Source organism: Heloderma suspectum, chromosome 1 (assembly GCF_057233095.1).
Source record: "Heloderma suspectum isolate Gila_16-S chromosome 1, 16-S_ref, whole genome shotgun sequence".
Classification (NCBI taxonomy): Eukaryota; Metazoa; Chordata; class Lepidosauria; order Squamata; family Helodermatidae; genus Heloderma; species Heloderma suspectum.
Window position 1 is genome coordinate 374,389,541 of NC_139458.1, and position 22,954 is coordinate 374,412,494.

General features: G+C 44.8%; 1 protein-coding gene across 1 annotated transcript in view; it reads right to left on the reverse strand.

The window, feature by feature from the left end:
• Positions 1-21,702, reverse strand: part of QPCT (glutaminyl-peptide cyclotransferase) — a 30,602-nt gene extending 8,900 nt beyond the window's left edge. Inside the window, exons 1-6 of the mRNA XM_084828316.1 lie at positions 21,501-21,702; positions 7,800-7,946; positions 4,318-4,599; positions 3,862-4,041; positions 1,668-1,767; positions 599-715 (exon numbers count right to left, since the gene is read on the reverse strand). Of these exons, the coding sequence (XP_084684442.1) occupies positions 599-715; positions 1,668-1,767; positions 3,862-4,041; positions 4,318-4,599; positions 7,800-7,946; positions 21,501-21,641 (967 nt within the window). The 5' untranslated portion in view covers positions 21,642-21,702. The remainder of the gene's footprint in view (positions 1-598; positions 716-1,667; positions 1,768-3,861; positions 4,042-4,317; positions 4,600-7,799; positions 7,947-21,500) is intronic.
• Between the last annotated feature and the right edge of the window lie 1,252 nt (positions 21,703-22,954).

The following is a 22,954-nucleotide window of genomic DNA, read 5'->3' on the forward strand; positions in this document are numbered from 1 at the left end:
AGATTTCCCAGAGGCAGCCAGCTACCTTTCCCTTTCTCACTGCTTTCTGACTGTGCCACTCCCACTTGGACCAGCAAAGCAAGAGGCGGAATGCAGACTTATGAAGCTGGAACATTTATAAAAGAAGTGATAAGACATACTTTAAGTTTTCAAAATTGGGAGCCTGAAGTTAGACAGATGAGGTTTAATTCACATTGTCAATGGACCCATGCCAACCATTTTGTTTTGCAGCTCCAGCTTATGGCAGTTTCCTGCTTGTGTAGCTTATTTGCCAACTTTCATGCCCTATTACCATCTCACGCTGAAGTTGTTTGTAAAGACATACAAAACTGAAAGCTTCTACCTGGGGTGTACAACTCATCTGACAAGCTGGGGCTGCCATGGGTTGAACGAAAAGCTTGCCACTATCCTATCGATTCACATAGGATCCTGTGGTGCTTGAAGAGTTGAGTGCTCTTCCTTCATTGTTACAGTGAGGATTAATTTGCACTATGTTGGGAAAAATGCGACTTCCAAGCATGTGTGTTGCTCACTTGCTATAAAGTAATCTATATCCTTGTGTGTTAGCTAAAGATCATATAAATGAGAGCTTTCATACCCCTTCTTAAAAATGGTACATGGTCATCCTCAACTGGTTGTCCTTGCAAGTCTCTTCGGAAATACTGCCTTTCAGAAGGGTGATTCTTTAGCAATCCCAAATCATGAAGATTTTTTTCTGCAGTTGTTTAAAACAAAAAAACATGGTTAAGCAGTGAATGGCAATATAATCACTTTTTTTTAAAGGCTTACAATTGCACCTGATTAAAACAACCATTTGAGGCACAAAATAGGTTTCCCCACAGTTTCACACAATAAAGTAGTAGTATGAATACAGTCCCATTTGCTATGCTTGTTATTTACCACATCCCAGAAAATGCCCTCAAACTGGTCGTCCTGCAGGGAATATTTCTAAATGCTGAATCTGGTTAGCTGCTATGTTAGCAGCTCACTGTTTGGGTCACTTGCATAGTTCTTTCTCTTAAAGGGCAGTGTATGCTTTGATTGAAAAAGAAAGAGAAAACATTTATGTAACTAGTTACAATCTCATTCTTTAACAGTGTGATCAGAAAGGAGTTTTCTTTTAAGGTTTTTCCCCCAAAGGGAAAAAATAATGGGCATACCCAGAGTACTAATATAAAATTCTAAGAGCATTTTGTCACGCGTAACTCCAGCATATAAAACTTAAAAGAGCTCTAGAGTTTTTACTTGCTTTCGAACTGTGGTGCTGGAGAAGACTCTTACGAGTCCCTTGGACTGCAAGGAGGTCAGATCAGTCCATCCTAAAGGAAATCAACCCTGAGTGCTCATTGGAAGGACAGATACTGAAGCTCAAATATTTTGGCCACCTAATGCGAAGAGAAAACTCTCTGGAAAAGACCCTGATGCTGGGAAAGACTGAAGGCAAAAGGAGAAGGGGACGGCAGAGGATGAGATGGCTAGATAGCATCACCGATGCAATGAATATGAACTTGAGCACACTCTGGGAGAGAGCGCAAGACAGGAAGGCCTGGCATGCTATGGTCCATGGGGTCACGAAGAGTCGGACACGACTGCACAACAACAAAGAGTTTCTACTATGTAGAACTAACAATGTTTTTTAAAATATGTTTTGCATAATTTGTTCTTACCAATTGCTTCAAGTCTCCCAAGCCACCGAGCCGTGTTCAGAAAATAATTGGGAAAGGTTGGATTCTGAGCACCAATTAAATCCAGTAACACAAAAAGATCCTATGAGAAATTGGTAAAGAAAAAGCCTTGTAAATGTCACTTGCAGGGCCCTGTAGGTACACTGATTTTAGATAGTACTACAATGTATGTCAGCAATCCCAGACAAATGTTCTGAACATCCCACCTGTTGAACATCCACAGGTGAATAGTGGCAATCTCATTGAAGCTGCAATCCTATACATACTTACCTGGAAGGAAGTCCCACTGTACTTAGTGAGGCTTAATTCCGAGTGTATAAGGTTGAACTATCAACTTTGAGGTGACCAGGTCTGAGCTTTTAGATAGTCATCAGATTCAGCTGAGCTTGTCAACATTCACATGTGAACGACAACCATCACCAAACTTCAGACCTTTTAAAAAGAGAAATATAGCATGGATACTGAAAACATTAGTAAAAATTGAAGGATGGTTTAGTTTCTTTCTCTTGACTATTGTAACTAAGAATTTCTTATTCTGATGGCTAGAATTAATACTGGAGACTTTTGTGTTTATTAAATCAGTTCGAAGAAAAAATTACAATAAGACCTTGAGAAATACAATAGGCCAGATCTAGATAAGATGGACATTAGTGGCATATAATAAAGAAAAAGAGAATATTGTCCCCCATTAAACCCAATTAAATTAATAATTGTAGCTGAAATGATCCATGAAGTTAAAGAGCTACATCCAACATTGTGTGAGTGAACTTCCACTTGTTCAACAGACCGCTCCCATCCTCTCCTTCTCCCTGTAATCTCCTGTGCACCCCAACATTTGATCAAGGGTCCTCCAACATTCCAGAGCAGATGGGGGTGTGGGGATGTGCAAGCGGGGAGGGGGAAGACCTTTCACTGGAGGATGCCATTCTGTCAGTGGATGGACACAATTGGTTTTCACCCAATTAGTGTTAATAGTCAATTGTCTTTCCTCTGTAGTGTTATCAAGCTTTTCCCCAATAACCTTCCAACACTGGCTTTATTAATATAGTGTATTCCAGTTTCATCTGTCTTGCTTTTATTTAAGGGGAAGGTCTCTGAAATTCTACTCTAAAAACAGTAATATCACAGCCCCCTAACTACATGTAGCCCTAAGCATTTTTCAGATGATGTGCACAGGTTATGGGGGTATGTGTCTTTCTTCAAAACTATGAGAGCTAGAAGTGTAGTGATGAGGGTGGTGGGTGCTAGTTCTAAGTACGTTCAGATTCTCGGGCTTCTATGGCAGCTACCTGGCTGTGCTAGAGACCATATGATAAACTGGTATTAATTTCCAGAGTTGAGTACATAGAATCATAGAATCGTAGGGTTGGAAGGGGCCTACAAGACCATTGAGTCTAACCCCCTGCTCAATGCAGGAATCCAAGTCAAAGTGTCCCTGACAGATGGCTGTCCAGGCTCATCTTGAATGCCTCCAGTGTGGGAGAGCCCATCACCTCCCTAGGTAATTGGTTCTGTTGTCGTATTGCTCTAACAGTCAGAAAGTTTTTCCTGATGTTCAGCCGGAATCTGGCTTCCTGTAACTTGAGCCCATTATTCCGTGCCCTGTACTCCGGGATGATTGAGAAGAGATCCTGGCCACATAAATACTCAGCCTGTAGCCTGCTAAAGAAAAGCAAACAGGCCTGCTGCTTCCTCCGATCTTCATTTTTTTATTAATAGTTATAAATAAGGAAGGTGGCTGAATGCACAGCCATATGTACGTCTACTGAGAAATAAGTCCTACAGAGCTCAGTGGGGCTTACTTTCAGGTAAATGTTCACAGGGTTGCAGCCTTACACAATTAAAGTGTTCGATACCATCAACCATGGTATCCTTCTGGATCGGGCTTGGGAAGCACAGTTTTAAAGTGGTTCCAGTCCTTTCTGTAGGTCCTATGCAAAGCTAAAAAAGAAGTCTATACAACTTTCACCCATCTAAAGATTGTAACATATTTTGTACCTTTGCCCACTTTGTTTCCTGAGCACTGGCTTTTCCTGGTATTACTTCAAAATATTTCAGACAGTTGCAGCAATGACAAATCAAATCAATCATTCCACAAGACATTGTTCACATCTGTTACCTAAATCAGTTATTTTAAACTGCTCCCTTTCCCCTCTATCTCTATAAATGCGCTTACAATGCCCTGAATCTGATTTGTATAAGTGGCACCCGCTGGATGCGGAGTTGATGCCATTTGCTGGGCCAAGTGCCGAGAACCATACAGCGAATCCGAAGGGGTCCATCGAACAAAGGCTTCTTCACCATCGAAGAAGATGAGCTGCAGGGAGAGATCTGGCCTGCCACCTGAGCTGATCATCTGTGGAATAAAAAGAGAAACAAAACAGAAGGTCAGTCCCCATGCTGAGATCCACACAGTGGAGGCTGGTGGCTCTGTTGTCAGGGGGCAGTGAATCCATTCTGGCTTCCAGTCAGAACTCTAAAGGAGCCTTCCAAGGTGCTTCCACACCTTGGATGGATCCTTTAGAGTCCTGACAGGTTCTGATTGAAACCTGGAGTGGATTCACTGCCCCCCTGCCATCAGAGCTTCCAGTGGTCCACAATTAATGCAGAAACAGCTGGAGAGACAACATACCTTCAGAGGATGAAGCTGTCTGTCTAGGGAACGTGCCAATTCTAGCATCATAGCGCAAGGCACAGCTGAGTCAGTGGCACCAACAAACACTTTGCCGTCCAAGCGCGGTGGAAAGTATTTTGAATCATAATGACAAGCGAGCACCAAATGGCGCTTGGCAAGGGGATTAAGGGTGCTGATGATATTTGAAAAGGTGCGATATCCATAAGGAGTGTGGCTCTGAAATGTGTCTTCTTCAACAACCCAGCCAGCCTGTAGTCCTTGCAAACGGTGCTTGATATGCTGAAAGGTAAATGGCCGCGGGTTAAAGGAGACAAAAATAGCTTATCTGAAAGCAAGACCATGCAGATCAACTCTGCAGGACCTAGAGAATGACCTGAAAGAGCTTACCATCGTCCACAGATATTTTAACATTACAATAATACCCATTTATGGCTTTCCTATCAACAATTCATTTTTCTTTAGGGACTTATTTCAGGCAAGCACATGCCCAGCCTGATTACAGAATGGAGGGGTGTGGAGTGCTCTGCTTCAGATTGGTTGCTCTTTAAGAGGAATCAAATTTTGGAGTGAGAAGCTGCACACCAGTGGTGATGTTATGTAATTTTAGATTCTGGATTTCATTCTCTTTCACCCACTCTCTTCGGATGGTAATATGCACGACGTCAAAATGTGGTAAGCCAGCCCTGCTATGTTTAGGGACCCTCCTGCTCATTCTCCTGAGTGGGGCCTTGGACTTCTGCCCCAAAGTCCTGCCCTGACAGCACTACTGCTGTATACCCTTACATCTTTCCCCTATTGAGCTACTAGCTTAACAGGGGAATGCCTCTTTCAAGATGGCACTGCGCACATGGGCAACGTTTTCTTGGAAGGTCTGTCCTTCCCCAACAGCAGGGAGAAAGTCGAGCAGGACCGAAGCAGAGAGGCATCTGTGTGCATGGGCCAGTCCAGGGGCTTTGTTAGGCACATAAAATAGCTGGGAGGCAGGGTGATAGGACGTAAATCTGCATAAAATTTGCATATGCTAATTTCTACATACACACAAATTTATGAATAATTACCAGCATTTCTTAAAATTTCACAGAAGGCAAAGCCAGCCAATTTATTTCTCATACAAATCATCTCAAATAAATTCTTCAATTCATTTGCACCCTGTCCCAGATCATCCCAAATCAGTAGTTCCTCTTCAATTACATCATTAATTTGCAATTAAGTGAAAAAAGTGCAAAGAAGAGAGTGGCTGGTAGATTTTTTTTCATGAGCTCTCTCTTTTTCTCTCTCACACACATGCACACACACGCATGCACTCACACCTAAGAGTACATATGCATGGATACATCTACAATTGGTTTTCTCACACTTTCTTCACGTTCCTAATTGAAAAGGGCATAGAAGCAGTTAAAAGTGTGAGGGTGGGAATGGAACTTTCTTCAGTCTGCAAATCCAGCTGGAAATTAAAGGCAACCAGGTTGTGGACCCCAGCTGCTGTCACTTAATGATATTTAATTGTCCCCCATTGAGGGTATACCTTGGGATGTTTCCTTAGCAATATGTCTCATCTGCTTTAGAATTGATCCCTGTGGCACATTTAATGTTATTGGGTTCAAGGTCTAAAAGGCTCTTCAGTATTTTATGTAACATGTTGATACTTGTCAATAAAAAACATGCTGTCCAAAGTAAAAGTGATGTGACTGAAGGCTAGTTAATTTATTCAGAAGGACACGGTCTGTATCTTCCATGCAATCAAATCAATGAACAGGAAATCTAGGATTCAGTAGTTATGAGAATGAAATCATATAAGACACAATTAAATATGAGAAGACCACTGGCAATGAACATCCACTGGCATCCTGGCCCTCTGTGTATTTACTAGGACAGAAGCTCCAATAAATTCACATGAAGTCCAAGGTCCAGAGAAGGTGTCTTATCTCTGAAATTAAGCAGGTCAAGGCTCAAACAGTTTTTGGACAAGAGGTCAGCTTGTACACCTCTCGGAGATTACTGAAAGAACAAAATGTAAATGTAACAAACATATAGCAAATCAGCATTAATATACGGGGTGAGGTGGGGGAAACCAAGAACTCAGTGCAATGGGTCATCTATTTTTCAATGGGACTGATCTATGCCCATAGATGATCGCTGTTGTCTACCCTGAGTTGTTGGCACCACACAAGGCCTTCCCACGTAGGAGACAATTTAGTAAGCTCTTGTCAATGTCCTTGAAACTGACAAAGAAGCATTTAGTATTCTTTCTAGGAAATTTAACTTTCATTTAATGCTCTTCTCCCACAGCAGTACAGATTCCTGCCTGAACATGCCCAATGACTGCTGTGCCAGAGATGTCACTGTTATGCTCTTTGTTTAGGCAATCTGCCAGTAAATCTCCTAGGAAACGACAGCACTATGTGCAATAGATGCTCTTTGAAAGAGGTGCGCATATATATATACATATATATATATATATATATATATATATATATTTCAATAATTGTAGATCATCAAGCTTGCTTGTCACATTCCAGCTCTACTGAGATGGATCACTACTGTTTCAGAGCCTTTTCACACTATCAAGCTTTGGTATGATAAATGCTCAGTTGTTACATATTTGTGGTTATATTTTGGGGATATAATGGGGATACAATTCTTCTCCTGGCTTAATACATCAATTGCTAGTGGTGATTATCTGTGATGTCATGAGTGATGATGACATAATTGCAACCTCAACTCCATAAACTTTAACCATGTAATTAAAACAACAACCTGTATTTCCTCTGTGACATGTGTTTGTTACAATGTATTAATTCAGTGTTCCCTCTCCCAGCTGAAATGTCCTGTCATTTTAGGAAGCTTTTATTTCAACATTCATATTTGTCCTTGCTAGCTGTGTACAGCCTGCCATGCTAGCATCCAGTGCAGGAGCATTCACACAACACAATGGGTATATTCATTCTTTATTACCCCTACAGCAAGCCTATTCCTGTCTAATCCATTACATGGGGATGGGATATTACGTTACTGGTGCTAGATCAGAGATAGTATGATTACAGTGTTAAGAATATTGGGTTGGATCTAATACTGACTGTCTGCCAGTGGAATGGAATCTGCTGGCAGAATAATTTCCCCTCACCCATGCAGCTCCCTGTGAGCCCCCCAAATCTGGTCTGGCAGATCTGGGGGGTGGGGTGCAAGGGGGAGGAGACTAAGGGGAAGTCCACTTGCATGACATTGGATTTAACCCCCTGTTTAATCAGTGACTTGGAGGGTTCTTACACCGCAATGAATGCAGAGAGAGTTTCTGGTTAAAAGTGTCGATACTATGTATCAGGGCGTTTAAACGGGCCATCCTGTGGAGTAATTTACTGAGAAGCAAAGTGGACCAATGTAGCACAAATTGGGAGACAAATGGAGAGAGGAGACTGGGAAAGAGAAAGAATAGGAAGGCTAATCACAGATATCAGTATGGACTGTATTTTGAGCCTTACCTGACGAACGGCATAACTTCCAGGTGATCCTGGGTATCTCTCAATCAGTATCGGTTGCAGGTCATTTTGCCACATTCGATTACCATCTGTGTGCTTAGCAACCTGCCGGATGCTAGTTGCATTTAAAATGGTTGGACGGTGGGAATACTGCAGAAGGAATCAAAGGCAAGGTGAGGATAATGGGTTATCATAAGGAGTTTAACTATAATGCTTTGTATCTGACAATAGTGACACATGTATTCATTCATTTTAAAATACCTATTCCCTAGTTTTCTGTTAAAACCAACATCCAAAGTGACTAACAACGGAAGAAAAAAATTATACTTTGGGATGTCTTCATGAGGTCAGATAATCAGACCATGCAAATGCGTAAAGATAAGCGAATTCAGGCTGCAACACTGCAGACAATCAACACAAATGTGATCTGCCTTCACACCCACCATAGCCACGTGGGAGCTGCTTCCCCATGACATGACCCATACGGCCGCAGTATGCGTGTATCAGAGCCATGTGCGTGTGGGACCAGCTATGTGTGACTTCCCCTGCACCACCAGTCACCACCCTGCTGGGAGGAATGGCAACAGTTGGATGGGAAAGTCCCGCTCATCTTGCCCGCCCGCCATTTCTGGTATTCACACATATTCCACAGTCACATGGGATTGAACCATAGGAAGTGGCTGCCGTACATCTGAAGTTGTGTGTGAAGGGGTCTGTGAGTTTACAGTTCTGGGCAAAGGCAACCAATTCAACGTAGGGCACCTGCTGCGCATGAAGGGCTTAGCACAAGTTAGAAATTGCCACAGGTGTAAATATAAGAGCACCAAAGAAGGACCACTGGATCATTTCTTTTGGTTATTTTCAAAAGCCTGATATGCCCAATATGGCAGTCTTGCTTTTATTAGAAGTTGTTATTTAATCCCATTGGTTAATCGGGTTCTCCCAGCTACCACTTGCATGAACATGCATTCCATCTTACTCCAGCCCATTCCGTCAACAGAAATGACTAGTAGCCATGTGGACTGACTTCCAAGTGGACTGAATGGACCATGTGTGGTGCCTTCCTAATTCCTCTGATGCTGCTAAGTGTCAAGTGGGATTCCAGCCAAGGAATGCCCATGATATGGAAAGGGAGCAGGGTCCATCGTAGCATTTGAGAAAGTCAAAAAGGGTGGTAACATGTGTTATACATGTCTGTTCCAGGTGTCAGCTTTCTAGAATATGTGTTAGTAAGAGCCAGTGTGGTGTAGTGGCTAGAGTGTTGGACTGGGAGTTGGGAGATCCGGGTTCTAGTCCCCACTCAGACATGGAAGCTCACTGGGTGACTTTGGGCCAGTCACAGACTCTCAGCCCAACCCACCTCATAGGGTTGTTGTTGTGAGGATAAACTGGAGGATTGTGTAAGCCGCCTTGGGTTCCTTGAGGAGGAAAAAAGGCGGGATATAAATGTAATAAATAAATAAATAAATAAATTAGTGCCCCAGCCATTTTGTGGTACAGAGTAACAGCGGGCAGCAAAAGGTTTAAATCGCCTGCCCCCAAGTTGCTTTTCCTTTTAAAAAAAAAATGCATCTGGGCTCTGTTATTTGCATTAGTATGTTATCCAGAGTTAGTTCTTCAGCTTCTCACCTGGAAACTGCAGGTTTTCTCAAATGGCACTTAGAAGCATGTTGTGTGCAAATAAATGATTGGACTGGACTTCGAACCCACACATGCTTGTTTCAATACATTGAAATATCATGTTTATTTGCCTGAAGAGGAATTTTTGGTGGTCTGTGAAGGATACATTCTGCCTTCAAAGTGTGTTTTTTTTTCTTCCAGAAACATGTGTCAAAATAATTTGGCTTGCTTCAGAACTATGCAGCTTGACTTGGGTGGGTCAGGGGTGCCATTTGCTGCTCCACTTACCTATTTTTGCCTGCAGGGCAGGAAAGCAGATTGTGGGATGGGGTGATTTTAAGATGACAAATGGCTAGCAGGAGAAAGGTTAGGCATTTTCTGACCCTGTGCTCTCCACTAGAGCAGCCCCTTTTTGTAAAAAAAACACACACACACACACACACACACACACACACACACACCATAAGGAGAGAGAGAGTCAGGCGACTGCATCGGACTCTTAAGTGCTGACTGTACTGTTTTGATCAGTGATCAACCCTAGCCATTCCATTCTAAATTATATGTGCTGTGTTATACTTCCAAAGATGATGTGTTAGTACCCCAGCTGTTTTGTGGTATACTGTAGCCCTCTGTGCAAGAGCCAAAAGTGTGTGTGAGGTGAAGGTGCTCTCCAACACCCCCATGTATATAGGCCTATGCACACAGGTCTAAAGAAGAGCCTGTGCCCGGGGGGAATGCACACCCCTGTTCCCATGCAGCAGGGGTGCAGCATCTCAGACCCAGGAGCTAAACTCAGCCTTCCAGGGTTCCCCAGATGGCCACGCCCCTTCCTCTGCCCCCACCCCCTTTCCCCTGACAGTTGATCGTTGATGGTTTCCTGACTTTTGAGCATTTTTCCCCATTCTAAAAGGTCAAAATGCCTCTCCTAAGGCTGACTTACCGCCGGAAGAGCTTTCAGCTACAATATGTGGGCAGTTTGGCCCTGTCCCCTTTTGCCTTCACTCCCACCCACCACTGGAATGCAGGCCATGCCCTATATGCTTTTAGCCCTCGTGCTTTCGGGCAAATACGGAGCTTGGCTTGTAAGTCCCCTGTTTTGAAGACATGTACCAGCACCTCAGCTTCAGAGTTTTCTAGTGATTGAGCAGCCTTGGACTTTTACGTGTGCCAAATTTCAGTGCTCTAGGGGCTTCTCTACATGGGGCTTTTATCCTGCTATGGACACTGGTTACTCATGGAAGTTTGTGGGTCCTTTAGATGAAAACATCAACCTCCAGGATTTCTCCTGTGCTAAATGACCTTTATCCCATTTTTTAAAAGATCGGAGATAATGAGCTCTCAAATTATAGTGCGCTGAGTTCCCACATGAAAAGAGGAGAACCCACAATAAGAGGAGCTAGACCACAGCACTATGTAATAAAACACACAGAACACGCAGATAAGGGAGGGAAAGGTGCAGGGAAGGGAGGTGAGTGTAAAGGGAGCCCATCGTGTTCCTGCATTTAAAACAGAAGCAGAAAACCCTGGTAAAGTTCCAGGATTTTACTTTTAGCCTGGTGTAGAAATGCTCTAGCTCTTGAGGAAGTGTCCCAACTATGTCAGTGTGCCAGTGCCCCCATTCATACAGGAGTCCTGAGTCTTTCTCATATAGGAGGGAGGGATGGAGGGAGGGAGGTAGATATGTAAATAGCTTGGGAGAGAAGTCTTCAAGCTGGACAGAAAGACAACTCTAAAAACTTACTGTCTAGAGTTCCATGTTATCTTGATCTTCCTAGCTGTTTAATTTTTAGTGTGCTCATTTTAGTTTTAGGCCTAAATTATAGCTTTCTTGAATTATGGGGGAGCATACTTGTAAACTTTTGTTAATGGCAATAATTCAAAAAATGTATATTAGCCAGTAGGGCTTTCTGAACCAAATTGAGGTTTGTGTGCTAGTGGTAATAAAAAACAACAATAACCCCAAAAAGAGAAACAAAAAAGCATATTTAGCATGGAAATCAGTAAATGACACAAAAGGCAGTAATCACCCTGAGCAAACAAAGAAGCATTTACTGATGCCAGTCACTGCCATTACAAAATGAAATGGAGTATTACTGTAATCAAGATTTTGCTGAAGCTAACATCATCTTTGGAAGTATAACGCAGTACATATAATTTAGAATGGAATGGCTAGGGTTGATCACTGATTAAAACAGTATAGTTGACTCATAAGAGTCAAATGCAGTCTCCTGACTCTCTCTCCTTATGGTGTGTGTGTGTGTGTGTGTGTGTGTGTGTTTTACAAAAAGGGGCTGCTCTAGTGGAGAGCACAGGGTCAGAAAATGCCTAACCTTTCTCCTGCTAGCCATTTGTCATCTTAAAATCACCCCATCCCACAATCTGCTTTCCCCCCTGCAGGCAAAACTAGATAAGTGGAGCAGCAAATGGCATCCCTCACCCACCCAAGTCAGCTGCATAGTTCTGAAGCAAGCCAAATTATTTTGAAACATAAGGCAGAAAATACCACAAGCACCTCTTCTCCTCCCTGTCAGTAAAAATACAGTAACAACAAAGCAAGTCAGTAACAATTTGCCGCCCTTACAGGACACTCACCATCTGCTGCCTGAGGTAGCCACCTCACTTTGCCTAAGGGGAGGGCTGGCCCTGACTCTGTATTGTTTCCCCAACAGGTGGGAAAGGAGACTGGAGCAGAAAATAGCCAGCAGGAAAAATATTAAGCACCTCCTTCTCATTGGCTGTTCCTCTGCTTTCAACTGAAGCAGTTGAGCATCTTTTTGTTTAAAACATATCCACCACCACCACCACCACCAATGTTACACAAGCAGGAACAGTGATTGTTCTTGAAGGAAGCAATACAGAGTTTTATAATTCTCTAGTGTTCCAAGAAAAGATAGGAGGAAATGTAACAAATGTTTACTTTAGGAAGGATGAGTGGAGGACTGTGAAAACAGACAGGTTTCCTTTTAATTCTATTTCTGATTGGCTTTTCCCCAAGCCACCCAATAGGATGGCCATGAGCTCTAATTTACAGAGGATAGTCCTGTACTGGAAGGGCTTTCCAGTCCAAGCCCAATTTAAAGATAAAGAGCCATAAGAATGGAGAGTAGGGGCCCTGAAGTTGCCTATCGACAGCATCTGGACAGGAGACTGAATATGCACACCAGGCCACAGTCTTCTCAACTCTGTGATGAGATGGATTATCTTTCTATTTAAATAACTGGGCTTTAGGTTCAACTAATGTCCAGTTCAATCCTGTACATGTCTGTTCAAAAGTAAGCTGGGCCTTACTCCCAGATAGGCGTGGATTGAATGGCAGTCTTAATCTTGATCCATAGTAATTGTTTTAAAAAGTGCATCTACATATAAATTAAGATATGCAAATCTGTGTTCTCTTGTTTGGTGGCACATTTCCTCTTGGCAAGGTGCAAGTGGCCAGCGACAGCCTATAACTGTAAGTTCCTTCTGCATCCCGTTACGAGTCTCCTTATCTGGTCTTCTTGACACTCTTATGAGAGTGCTTTCTAACTTAGGTCAGGGGCTATATACACATTACACACTAATCCTTACAACACAGCCTTGATCCCTATTTTTTTCCAAAAGCGAAAAAGCTTTGGGAAGAGGGAATTTAGAGCAAAAAAGTGGGGTGGGGCAAGGGAAGAGTGTCGGTTAACCTTTTCCTGCCTGGAGTTTTGCCACTCAAAATAATTCCTTTCTGACCCCCACTTCCTCCTAGAGGGTTCACATACATGTTCATAACTGATAGAACCAAAGAGGCACCATCTTAAAATATTGGCAGCCATCTGAGGCAGCCTCCTACAGTGGAAAGTCCCAGGGGAAGGTAGTCTTATCAACTGCCTTGTTGAAACCAACAGTAACGGTCTGTTTCATATTGGGTACAGCCAGAGGAGCCCCCCCCCCAGTAGCCACCACTCCTGCAGCTGGCTAGAACCAGTTCCAGCTAGATCGCTTCCTGCCCAGCTTGCAAGGACAGGTCAGCCGTAGAGACATGTCAACTATGCATGCTTAATGAAGTTCATGAATATTATGTGGCCCACCCCGCATAGCTAATGAGGTCATTATACTGAATGTATATAAGCTGTACCAAAAACATCTAGGGTGTGGTTCTCCTTTGTGGCGTTTGCCACGAGAATCCACCTGAACAGCGCTGTTTGTCTCCTGCCAAATAAAACTGCGTTGGACTGAATCTCAGAGTTCTGTGTGTCTCTAAGGGGATATTGGCATACCCCTCCTAGAGGGAACGAACTTAAGCATAATTTGTGCAACACAACGGCAAACATACATCTGAAAGCCTGCGAAAGTAGTGGTGGTGGATTTGGAGCAGAGTAACAGCAGGCAGCAAAAGGTTTAAGTCCTTGCTCCCAACTTGCTTTTCCTTAAAAACCCTCACACATCTATTATTCGCATTAGCATGTTATATGGAGTTAGTTCTTCAGCTTCTCGCCTGGAAACTCTGCAGCTTTTCTCAAATGGCACTTAGAAGCCTATTATAGCATATTGTCTGCAAATAAATTTGCATATTGTCTGTGGTGGCCCCCACTCTGTGGAACTCCCTCCCTAGGGAACTCCGTCATGCCCCCTCTTTAATGAGCTTCCGTCGTGCATTAAAAATGTGGTTGTTCAGGCAGGCATTTGGGGTGGGTTAGGGTATTTTAAAAAAAAAAAAAAATTATGGTAAAATTTTATTGTTTTAAATTGTTTTATGGTGGGTTGTACATCGCCCAGAGTGGCTGGGTGACCAGTCAGATGGGCGATTAATAAATTTAATAAATAAATAAATAAATAAATGACTGGACTGGACTTGAAACCCACACATGCTCGTTTCAGTACATTGACAAATCATGTTTATTTGCCTAAAGAGGAATTTTTGGTGGTCTGTGGAGGGTCCATTTTTCCTTCTGTGTTTTTTTCCTCCAGATCTATAGAGGGCACTGTTTTATATAAGTCCTGGATCATGTCTGCGGCCCCCAGTAAGTGCTTTGAAGTTTAACATAACATGGCACAGCCTTTGTTCTACAGAAAATACATGTTGTGAGCCACCCAGACAGCTTTGGCTATTGGGTGGTATTGAAATATAATAAATAAAGAAATAATACATAAATAAATGTTGGTATCTTAAAATGGAGGACATACCTAGAGCAGAACAAGCAAACAGGACAGCTGATAATGTTGGCCACAATTCTCACCGATTTCAAAATGAAGGTATTGCAAAAGTACAGTATTAGGAACCTCCTTGTGAAAAGGAGAAAATCCTTCTCAAAAAAAGGTAGACAAGGGAACTAGAGGATCGGCTATCCTTGACTTGATCCTAACCAACAGAGATGACTTAGTGGATAAAGTAGCAGTTACAGGAACTCTGGGGGAAAGCAACCATGTTGTACTTCAGTTCTTGATTCGAAGGGAAGCAAAAGCCAAGTGTAGTCAAACGCGTACCCTGGATTTTAGGAAAGCTGATTTTAATAAACTTAGAACAATGATCAGTAAGGTCCCATGGCAAGCGACGCTAACGAGAAAAGGAGTCCAAGATGGGTGGGAGCTTTTAAAAAAGGAAATTCTCAAGGCACAATTACAAACAATTTCAACAAGAAAAAAAGGTGGAAGACAACAGAAGAAGCCAATGTGGCTTCACAAAAAGCTTAGAGATGACCTGAAAACAAAAAAGGACACATATAGGAAGTGGAAAGAAGGCCAAGTAACAAAGGAAGAGTACAGGCAGGTAGCACAGAATTGCAGGGATGGTGTCAGGAAGGCTAAAGTTGAGAACGAGCCGAGTTTAGCGAGGGACGCTAAAAACAACAAAAAGGCTTTCTTCAGCTACGTGCATAGTAAAAGGCAGAGGACAGAAATGGTTGTTCAGCTATTAAATAAGGATGGCAAAACGATAACAGATGACAAAGAAAAGGCAGAGGTGCTCAATTCCTACTTGGGCTCAGTCTTCTCCCAAAAGAGGGTCTGTGACCCCCCTGGCAAAGGCGAAGTACAGGCTGAAGGGGCAGGAAATGGGTATGGGCCGCGGTGGCTTAGTGGTTAAGACGCTGAACTGCAGACTGGAAGGTCGGCAGGTCAGCAGTTCGAGACCCGAGTGCTGCGTGATGGAGTGAGCTCCCGTCTTCAGTCCCAGCTCCTGCCAACCTAGCAGTTCGAAAGCAAGAAATTGCAAGTAGATAAATAGGTACCGCCTCGGCGGGAAAGGTAACAGCGTTCCGTGCACCTCGGTGTTCAGTCATGCCGGCCACATGACCACGGAAGCGTCTTCGGACAGCGCTGGCTCTTCGGCTTAGAAACGGGGATGAGCACCGCACCCTAGAGTCGGACACGACTGGTTGGGGACACCTTTACCTTTTACCTTTTTACATAATGGGTAAAGCTAGTATTTTGAGATAAGTTTGCATGAAGTTTTAAAACACAGGGTGAGTTTGGATAATTGAGAGGGGGGAACAACGCAGCATTGGTTGTTTCCCCCACGCCCGTGTGCCGGTCATGTGACCAGGATTACCGGATTACCGTATGTACCAGCGCTGCGGGTTGCCTTGTCGTCCAAACCCGGTGTACAGTGCAGGCGTAGTTCATTTTCCCCCACCCTACAACCCATACTGCAAAGTGTGGACTGTAGGGTGGGTGAAAATGAACTATGCCTGTGCTGTGTGCTGGGTTCAGATGACACGGCAACCCACGTTATAGCACGGGTAATTAGGATAATCCTGGTCGCACAACCAGTGCGTGCAGGGGCAGGGGAAACAACTGACACTGTGTTGTTTTCCCTGCTGATTGAACCCGGTCACACTCTCTAATCTTACACTACAGGCTACACAGTGTCTCTAACAAAAACCCAAAGCAGTGCACTTTAATGGTGCATCCCTGCACTTGCACAAATGCCTGAGGCAACTCTTCTTGCAACTGCAATCTATCAGTTCATAGCAGCCCATTGTGGCTTTTGGAAGTCTGGTAACTGTTATCCATTAGTGATCAGCTTGAATGCATAGGCAAAGGAAGTGTGGGTTGTGGGATAAATGATTGTCCCTGAAAATAACAACTTTGATATACAGAAAATTGAAATTGGACCCATGGAACATGGGATATCACATTGTTTATAACAACCCCATAAAACAGATGCCACTTTGGATTTTGAGAATAGTAGGAATGCCTCCTTATCTTACTTTGAACTTCATAGGGCACATTTTATATCTGCCAGGTTTCATGCTTTTCTCACAAAGTGCACAATCCTGACTTTTAGCATGGCTTTTCCACTATATTACTAACCATAAGCAAGAACTGCCAGCTTGCTTTTGGAAATTCTCTGGATTCTGAAAAATGGGCCAAAGCTCAGTGATACAGCACGTGCTTTGCACACAGAAGATTCCAGGTTCAGTCCCGGCATCTCCAGGTAGGGTCAGAAAAGAATCCTGCCCGAAACCCTGGAGAGCTGCTGCCAATCAGTGTCGATAATACCGGGCTAGATGGATCTGTGGTCTGATTCAATATAAGGCAGCTTCCTATGCTCTTGTTTGAAGCCATATAAGCCACATTGAAAGCCTCTGTTCGAATGTATATATTTTAACAGATAAACAATATTGATTGTCATTGTTACCTCCATCTTTCTCCAAGGAACCCATGGCACTATACATTGTCCCCACTCCACCCCCTGCCCATTATATCCTCATAGCAACCCTATGAGGTAGCTTAGACTGAGAGAAAGTGACTGCCCCAAGGTGGGTGGGGATTTAAAGCCAAATCACCCACTCTGATTCTCTAATCATGGCACTGGCTGTCATGGTTCAAAATGCCATTTCAGCCATGCAGAGATATAATGCTATGTAAGTAAAATAGAATAGAATATCTGCATTGGTTGTCCAACCCACCAGTCTATGGCAACATCCAAAATCATGCAAGTGGACTTCTGCTCACACAACAGGACTTCCCCTCCTGTGCCTCCACCCTGCACCCCCTCCAAATCTGTTCTGGAGGGTCCCCTACCCCTCTGGGGCACAGGGGGCTGCAGGAGAGAGGGGGAATCCATTCTGCTAATGTTGTCCATTTCACTGGCTGACAGTTGGATTTCACCTCCTCTCACACACTGAGATCCTTGAGTGAGGGCCTGGTTCTTGATCCATCAGCATCCGAAGCATAAGGTATACAAGAGAGCCTCTTCAGGTTCTGGAATTCACTGCTCTGAGAATTTCATCAGGCTCCTTCCTTATTTTTTAGATGCCAAGAGTAGGATGCTCCTGATTTGACATTTGATCTGGGAGATGGCTGAAATCCCTTGGCTCTTGTATTTGTTTTCTGCTGATTACTGCTGCTGATGTTTTACTGATTGTTCTACGATTGCAATGTTTTACATTACTGGATAGTGGTGTTCTTTTAATGTAATAGTATTATATTTATGTGTATTGTGAGCCACCTTAACATGGCCCTTGTGGACAGAAAAGCAAGATCAAAATGTTTTAGGATGCAATCTTATCAGTTGTGCCCTCAATGATCAGAAGCCTCCGAACTCAGAGGCTTCTGATTATCCAGTGCAGGGTAGGAGGAGTGGCGGAGGTGATCTTCACCTCTCCGTCTTTCCACCCTGCATTTTTTGTGAGATGGGCTTTTTTGCCTGTCTAGCAATGGCGCTTCGGAGCAGGAGGGAAGGAGCTGAAGAGACCTCAGGATAGCTTGTATCCTGGCCTCTCCAGTCTCCTCCCTTCCCTGCCCACTAAAATCTCCCCTTTCCCCTTCTCTGAGGTTGCTTTTCAGAACTTGGAGGCCAGCCGGTGTAGTTCTTTCTGTGCCGGCTACAATGGTGGGGGCAGGAAGGGGGGAGTGTCAGATCTCTGACTCCCCCTTCCAAGGTTGGAGCACTGCCTCTGACCTCAGAGAGCAGAATCCCCAGTATCTTATGGCAATTCAGACAATGTCTAGGGGCTATAGGATTGCTCCCTTAATACATAAATATGTTCGGTGATCTGTCTGTGGGCTCTTCGTATGGCCATGTAGTAGTTAAATCATAGAATGTAAATTACTTTGAGAAGAAGTACGTTTATGTTCTATGGTGAAACCACTGTGTCAAAGTTTATCTGACGTTATTAATTAACAGTGCAATTCTTATACACACTGTGAAGAAATGCCCGTTATATAACAGTTATTGTTAAGTAATGTTTACTTTGTGTGGCCTTTGTGAGACAATAATGTATCTGAGTAGGCTTGAGGCTTTGTTTTGTTACTGTTAAAGGCCTGTGTACCAGTTGCTGAGTGACATTCTGAAGGGGAAGAGAGGGATAATCACTTTGAATATTGGTAGATGGGGCCAGGATAAGGTAAATTCAATTCTGATTGGCTTGGGATTCTAGCTAGGTAGAAAAGAGCAGTTAGGAAATGACAGTCAAGGTATGACAGATGACAGTTAGGAGAGTCAATCTGTGGTAGTCTGAGAGGGAGAAGTTCTGCTGGTTGGTGTGTGTTGTTTTAAAAGGACTAGGAGAAAGTTGAGGAGAAACTGAATAGCCAAGGCCTGAATATTAAGCTATTCTTTCTCTGTGGTATAACCATATGTGGCTGGTGAAGTTCAGGAATAGGGAGTAGGTGGCTGTGTTACATAAGAACATAAAAAGAGCCATGGTGGATCAGACCAAGGGTCCATCTAGTCCAGCATTCCGTTCACACAGTGGCCAACCAGCTGTTGACTGGGAACCCACAAGCAGCACACAAGTGTAACAGTACCCTGTTCCCCAGCAACCGGTGTATAACCTCTGGTACTGGAGGTAGCACATAGCCATCAGGACTAGTAGCCATTGATAGAGTTTTCCTCCAGGAATTTGTCTAGCCATCCAAATTGGTGGCCATCACTACATCTTGTGGCAGCAAATTCCATAGTTTAACTATGCGCTGTGTGAAGAAGTGTTATGCCAAGAGGCTGCCCTAAGATCTTGCCAGAGAAAGGTTATGCAAGCAGGCAGTATAAACCCAGATAAACTGTCCAAGCAGCCAGAAATATAAGGAACTTTGGTGTCAGAGGAAGACTGTACCCAGAAACTGGACCTGGTTGTAAGGCTATTTGGCTGGAGTGGGAGTTGAGGGAATTTGGCCTCAGGTAAAAGAAGTCTTTAGACACTTGTAACAGCAATAGTTTTGAACTGTGGTGCTGAAGGAAAATTCTGAGAGTGCCTTGGACTGCAAGAAGATCAAACCAGTCCATCCTCCAGGAAATCAATCCAGACTGCTCACTTGAGGGAATGATATTAAAGGTAAAACTGAAGTACTTTGGCCACATAATGAGAAGACAGGATACCCTGGAGAAGATGCTGTTGCTAGGGAAAGTGGAAGGCAAAAGGAAGAGGGGCCAACCAAGGGCAAGATGGATGGATGATATTCTGGAGGTGACGGACTCGACCTTGGGGGAGCTGGGGGTGGCGACGGCTGACAGGAGGCTCTGGCGTGGGCTGGTCCATGAAGTCATGAAGAGTCGGAAGCGACTGACCGAATAAACAACAACAGCAATAGTGTCTTTTGAGTCCTAAAGAACTGTCACTGTGCGCGCAATCCTATGGGGATAGGTGGCCGCCTCTGAACTCAGAGGTGACCGCCTATCCAATGCAGGGCAGGAGAAGCACAGAGGGGATCATTCCCTCTGTGCCTCTCCTGCCCTGCATTTTCTGCTAGACAGCCAATTTCAGCTGCCTAGCCACGGGGGGGGGGGGGGGCTGAGTGGGGGAGGAGGCTGCTGTACCACACATTGGACAGGTCGTACAGGCATTTCCGCCTTCCCCACCCCAGAACACCCCCAGACACACCCCTTTTAGGCTGCTCTGCGCTCCTCTTGTGAGCGCGGAGAACGGGGCTTCTTCACGCTGCTTCCAAGACAGCGCGAAAGTGGGGGGAGGTCAGTTCTCCGGGAATCGACCTCGGAGCACGGGCTCTGAGGTCGGTTCCCGGGAAACAAGATATCCTATGGCTGTCTAGCCACTGTCTAGCGGCCATAGGATTGCTCCCTAAGCAGTCTTTTGAAAACCCCTAAGTAAATATTAGTAATCCCTTTTGTACAAAATATCCCCTTAATAAATTACTTGTTTAATACTTCACCTTGTCTCTCGTGCTGGTGCCCATCTAAGCCTCTTATACCAGCTACTAGGAGGTTTTGAAGTATTCTAACAGAATTGGTGGCAGCAGAAAAGGGTCAGCTTGTGGAACTCTGAGTTAGAGTGGCAGAGAGTTCTTTAGGCCCAGAAATGTAAGCAGTTGCTTTAAATAAGATACCCCATAGGTGGGATTGCCCAGTGAAGGAGCAGTTCCCCCATAGGTGGTGGCAGTGCTGGGGAGAGGAAATCCCCCATACACATAAACTTGTGAGTATACCCAAGTGAACTAATTGGGACTTACTTCTGAGTAAAACATATACAGGATTGGGCTGTTACGTCTGCATTGCAGAATACCCTAGTTGTACTTGGTGTTATTTTTATTTGGTACATGGGGTTCCCACCCGGGTGGTGTCCCATCCAGGCAGTGACCAGGCCCAGAGCTGCTTAGCTTTGGCAAGGTTGCTGTATGTGCCTTCAGACCATGCCCTGTTTTGATTTGCTCTCCATTTGTATCTAGTGTGCACTTTCTTTCTCTGGTGTCTTGAGTGCTCTGCTTCGTCCCAAGATAATTGGGCTGCACGGGAGGCACTTCTCTGTACATCGATCACACTACTGGATCACCCTTTAAAAAAACACACGCAACCAACCTACTAGATCACCTACGTCTCACATATGCAAACCTCCTTCTGGACCATCCACATGGAGAAATGCGAAACACATAACGGTGGAACAACACAGAGATGTCAGTCCTCCCATGTACCGTTTTATCCGTTCAAATGCACATTCATGCCAATGTCTGCTCATACGGGAAGGAGAAAGGGTCATGAGAGCCGACTTTAAACCCTCCATTCCCCAACCCTGTGCCCGGCACTCATGACCTCTCCCCACGCCAGTTCCCCTCCTCGCTCTCCTTCCCCTCCCGTTCGCAAATCCCCCCTCTGCTCAAACCGCACCCCGAAAGGGTGAGGGAAACGCCACGCGAGCCAGCGGAGGAAGACGGCCGACCCACCTTTTCCTGGGGCCAGTCTGCTCTGCCGTCTCGGCCATGCACCCGCGGCGGGAAAGAGGCGATCGCCAGGGAGAGCGCCCAGGCCAGGCACAGCGCCGCCGCCGCCGCCGCGCCCTCGCGCCCTCGGCCTCCCCCGGCCATGCCTCTTCAGAAGCGGCTGCTCCGCTCTCTGTGGCAGCAGCAGGCTGCCAGCCCCCGTGCTGAGCAGGATCCCCGCGGGGACGAGACGAGGCAGCTTCGGGGAGCTGGGCTGGCGGAGGAGGGAAAGGGGGCAGTGCTGGAGCAGCCGCTCAGCCCGCTGCCGGAGAGCGCCTGGAGGGGCGGGCGTGCAGCGCGGCCGCCTGCGGGTCATTCAGCGGCCTCTGCCTTTGCACCGGCTTAATTGGCTCATTTTGCTTCTCCGCGCGCGTCCTGCCGGCCTTGCCTGCGTAAAACGGAGAGAGATGTTTGTCCACACATCCGCTCAGTCCAGATTCGCCTCCTGGCATTTCCTCAGGGATGTGACTTTTGGCACCACATCGACAGCATCGGGGCGACAGCCGATGACTAATTCCTCAGCCTTGTGTAGCAGCCACAGCAGGATGGGCTCTTCCCTCCTACATTTCCTTCTGTCTCTCTCTCCCCCGCCCCCCCAAGGTGTGGCAGGATTGCTGCACAGAGGCTGTTTTTTCCCTAGCAAATGAGCCACGAGGTGCACTTTGTGATTTTTAAAAAAAAATTCCTGTGGAAGACGGAATCAAAGCATGCTGGTTATTTCTTTTGATAGGGTGCCATTCCAGCGCGATGAGCCCCAACAGCTACCATGAATTTACAGACCATTTGAGGGGGAAAATAGGCCACTTAACTTGAATTCCCTAAAGAAAGCTTGTGAGCGTAACTGATTTATTTTTAAAAAATAAATCTCAACATTACCGATACATTAAGCTTCTTGCAAGAGCCTTGATAATGCACTAATTTAAGGCTGAAATCCAAGGCACATTTAGCTGGTGGTAAGTCTCACGGAACGTATTGGTTCTTACCTCCAAATAAATGTGCATGGGATTGCATTGTGTGAGCAGGCTGCTTGGCACCCTCCATGATACTGGCAGCCATAAGCATGTTCTGTGTTCGCTTTAAGAAACTTTAGCTTGAGTCCAGGCAAGAAACTGGACATGAACAAAGGAGATTATTTACCAGCTTTAGGTCATGGGCACAAGGCTAGATCTGGTATTGCCAAATCAATTAAAGCTGCATATATGCAAAAAGGTTCAAGGGAGGCAAGAGGTAAAATTAATACAATTACGAGAAACCTGCCCTGAAGTGAGTACCCTAGGAGTAAGGAAGGGAAGTTGTCTAGTTTGTAAAGGTTTCACAATTTTGCATTGTTGGGACACAGCTCTGCAGGATGGGTGACTGTTTTCAAGAATCACCCACTGTTGTGTTTACTGATGGCTCTGGTAGAGGGTGATCAACCC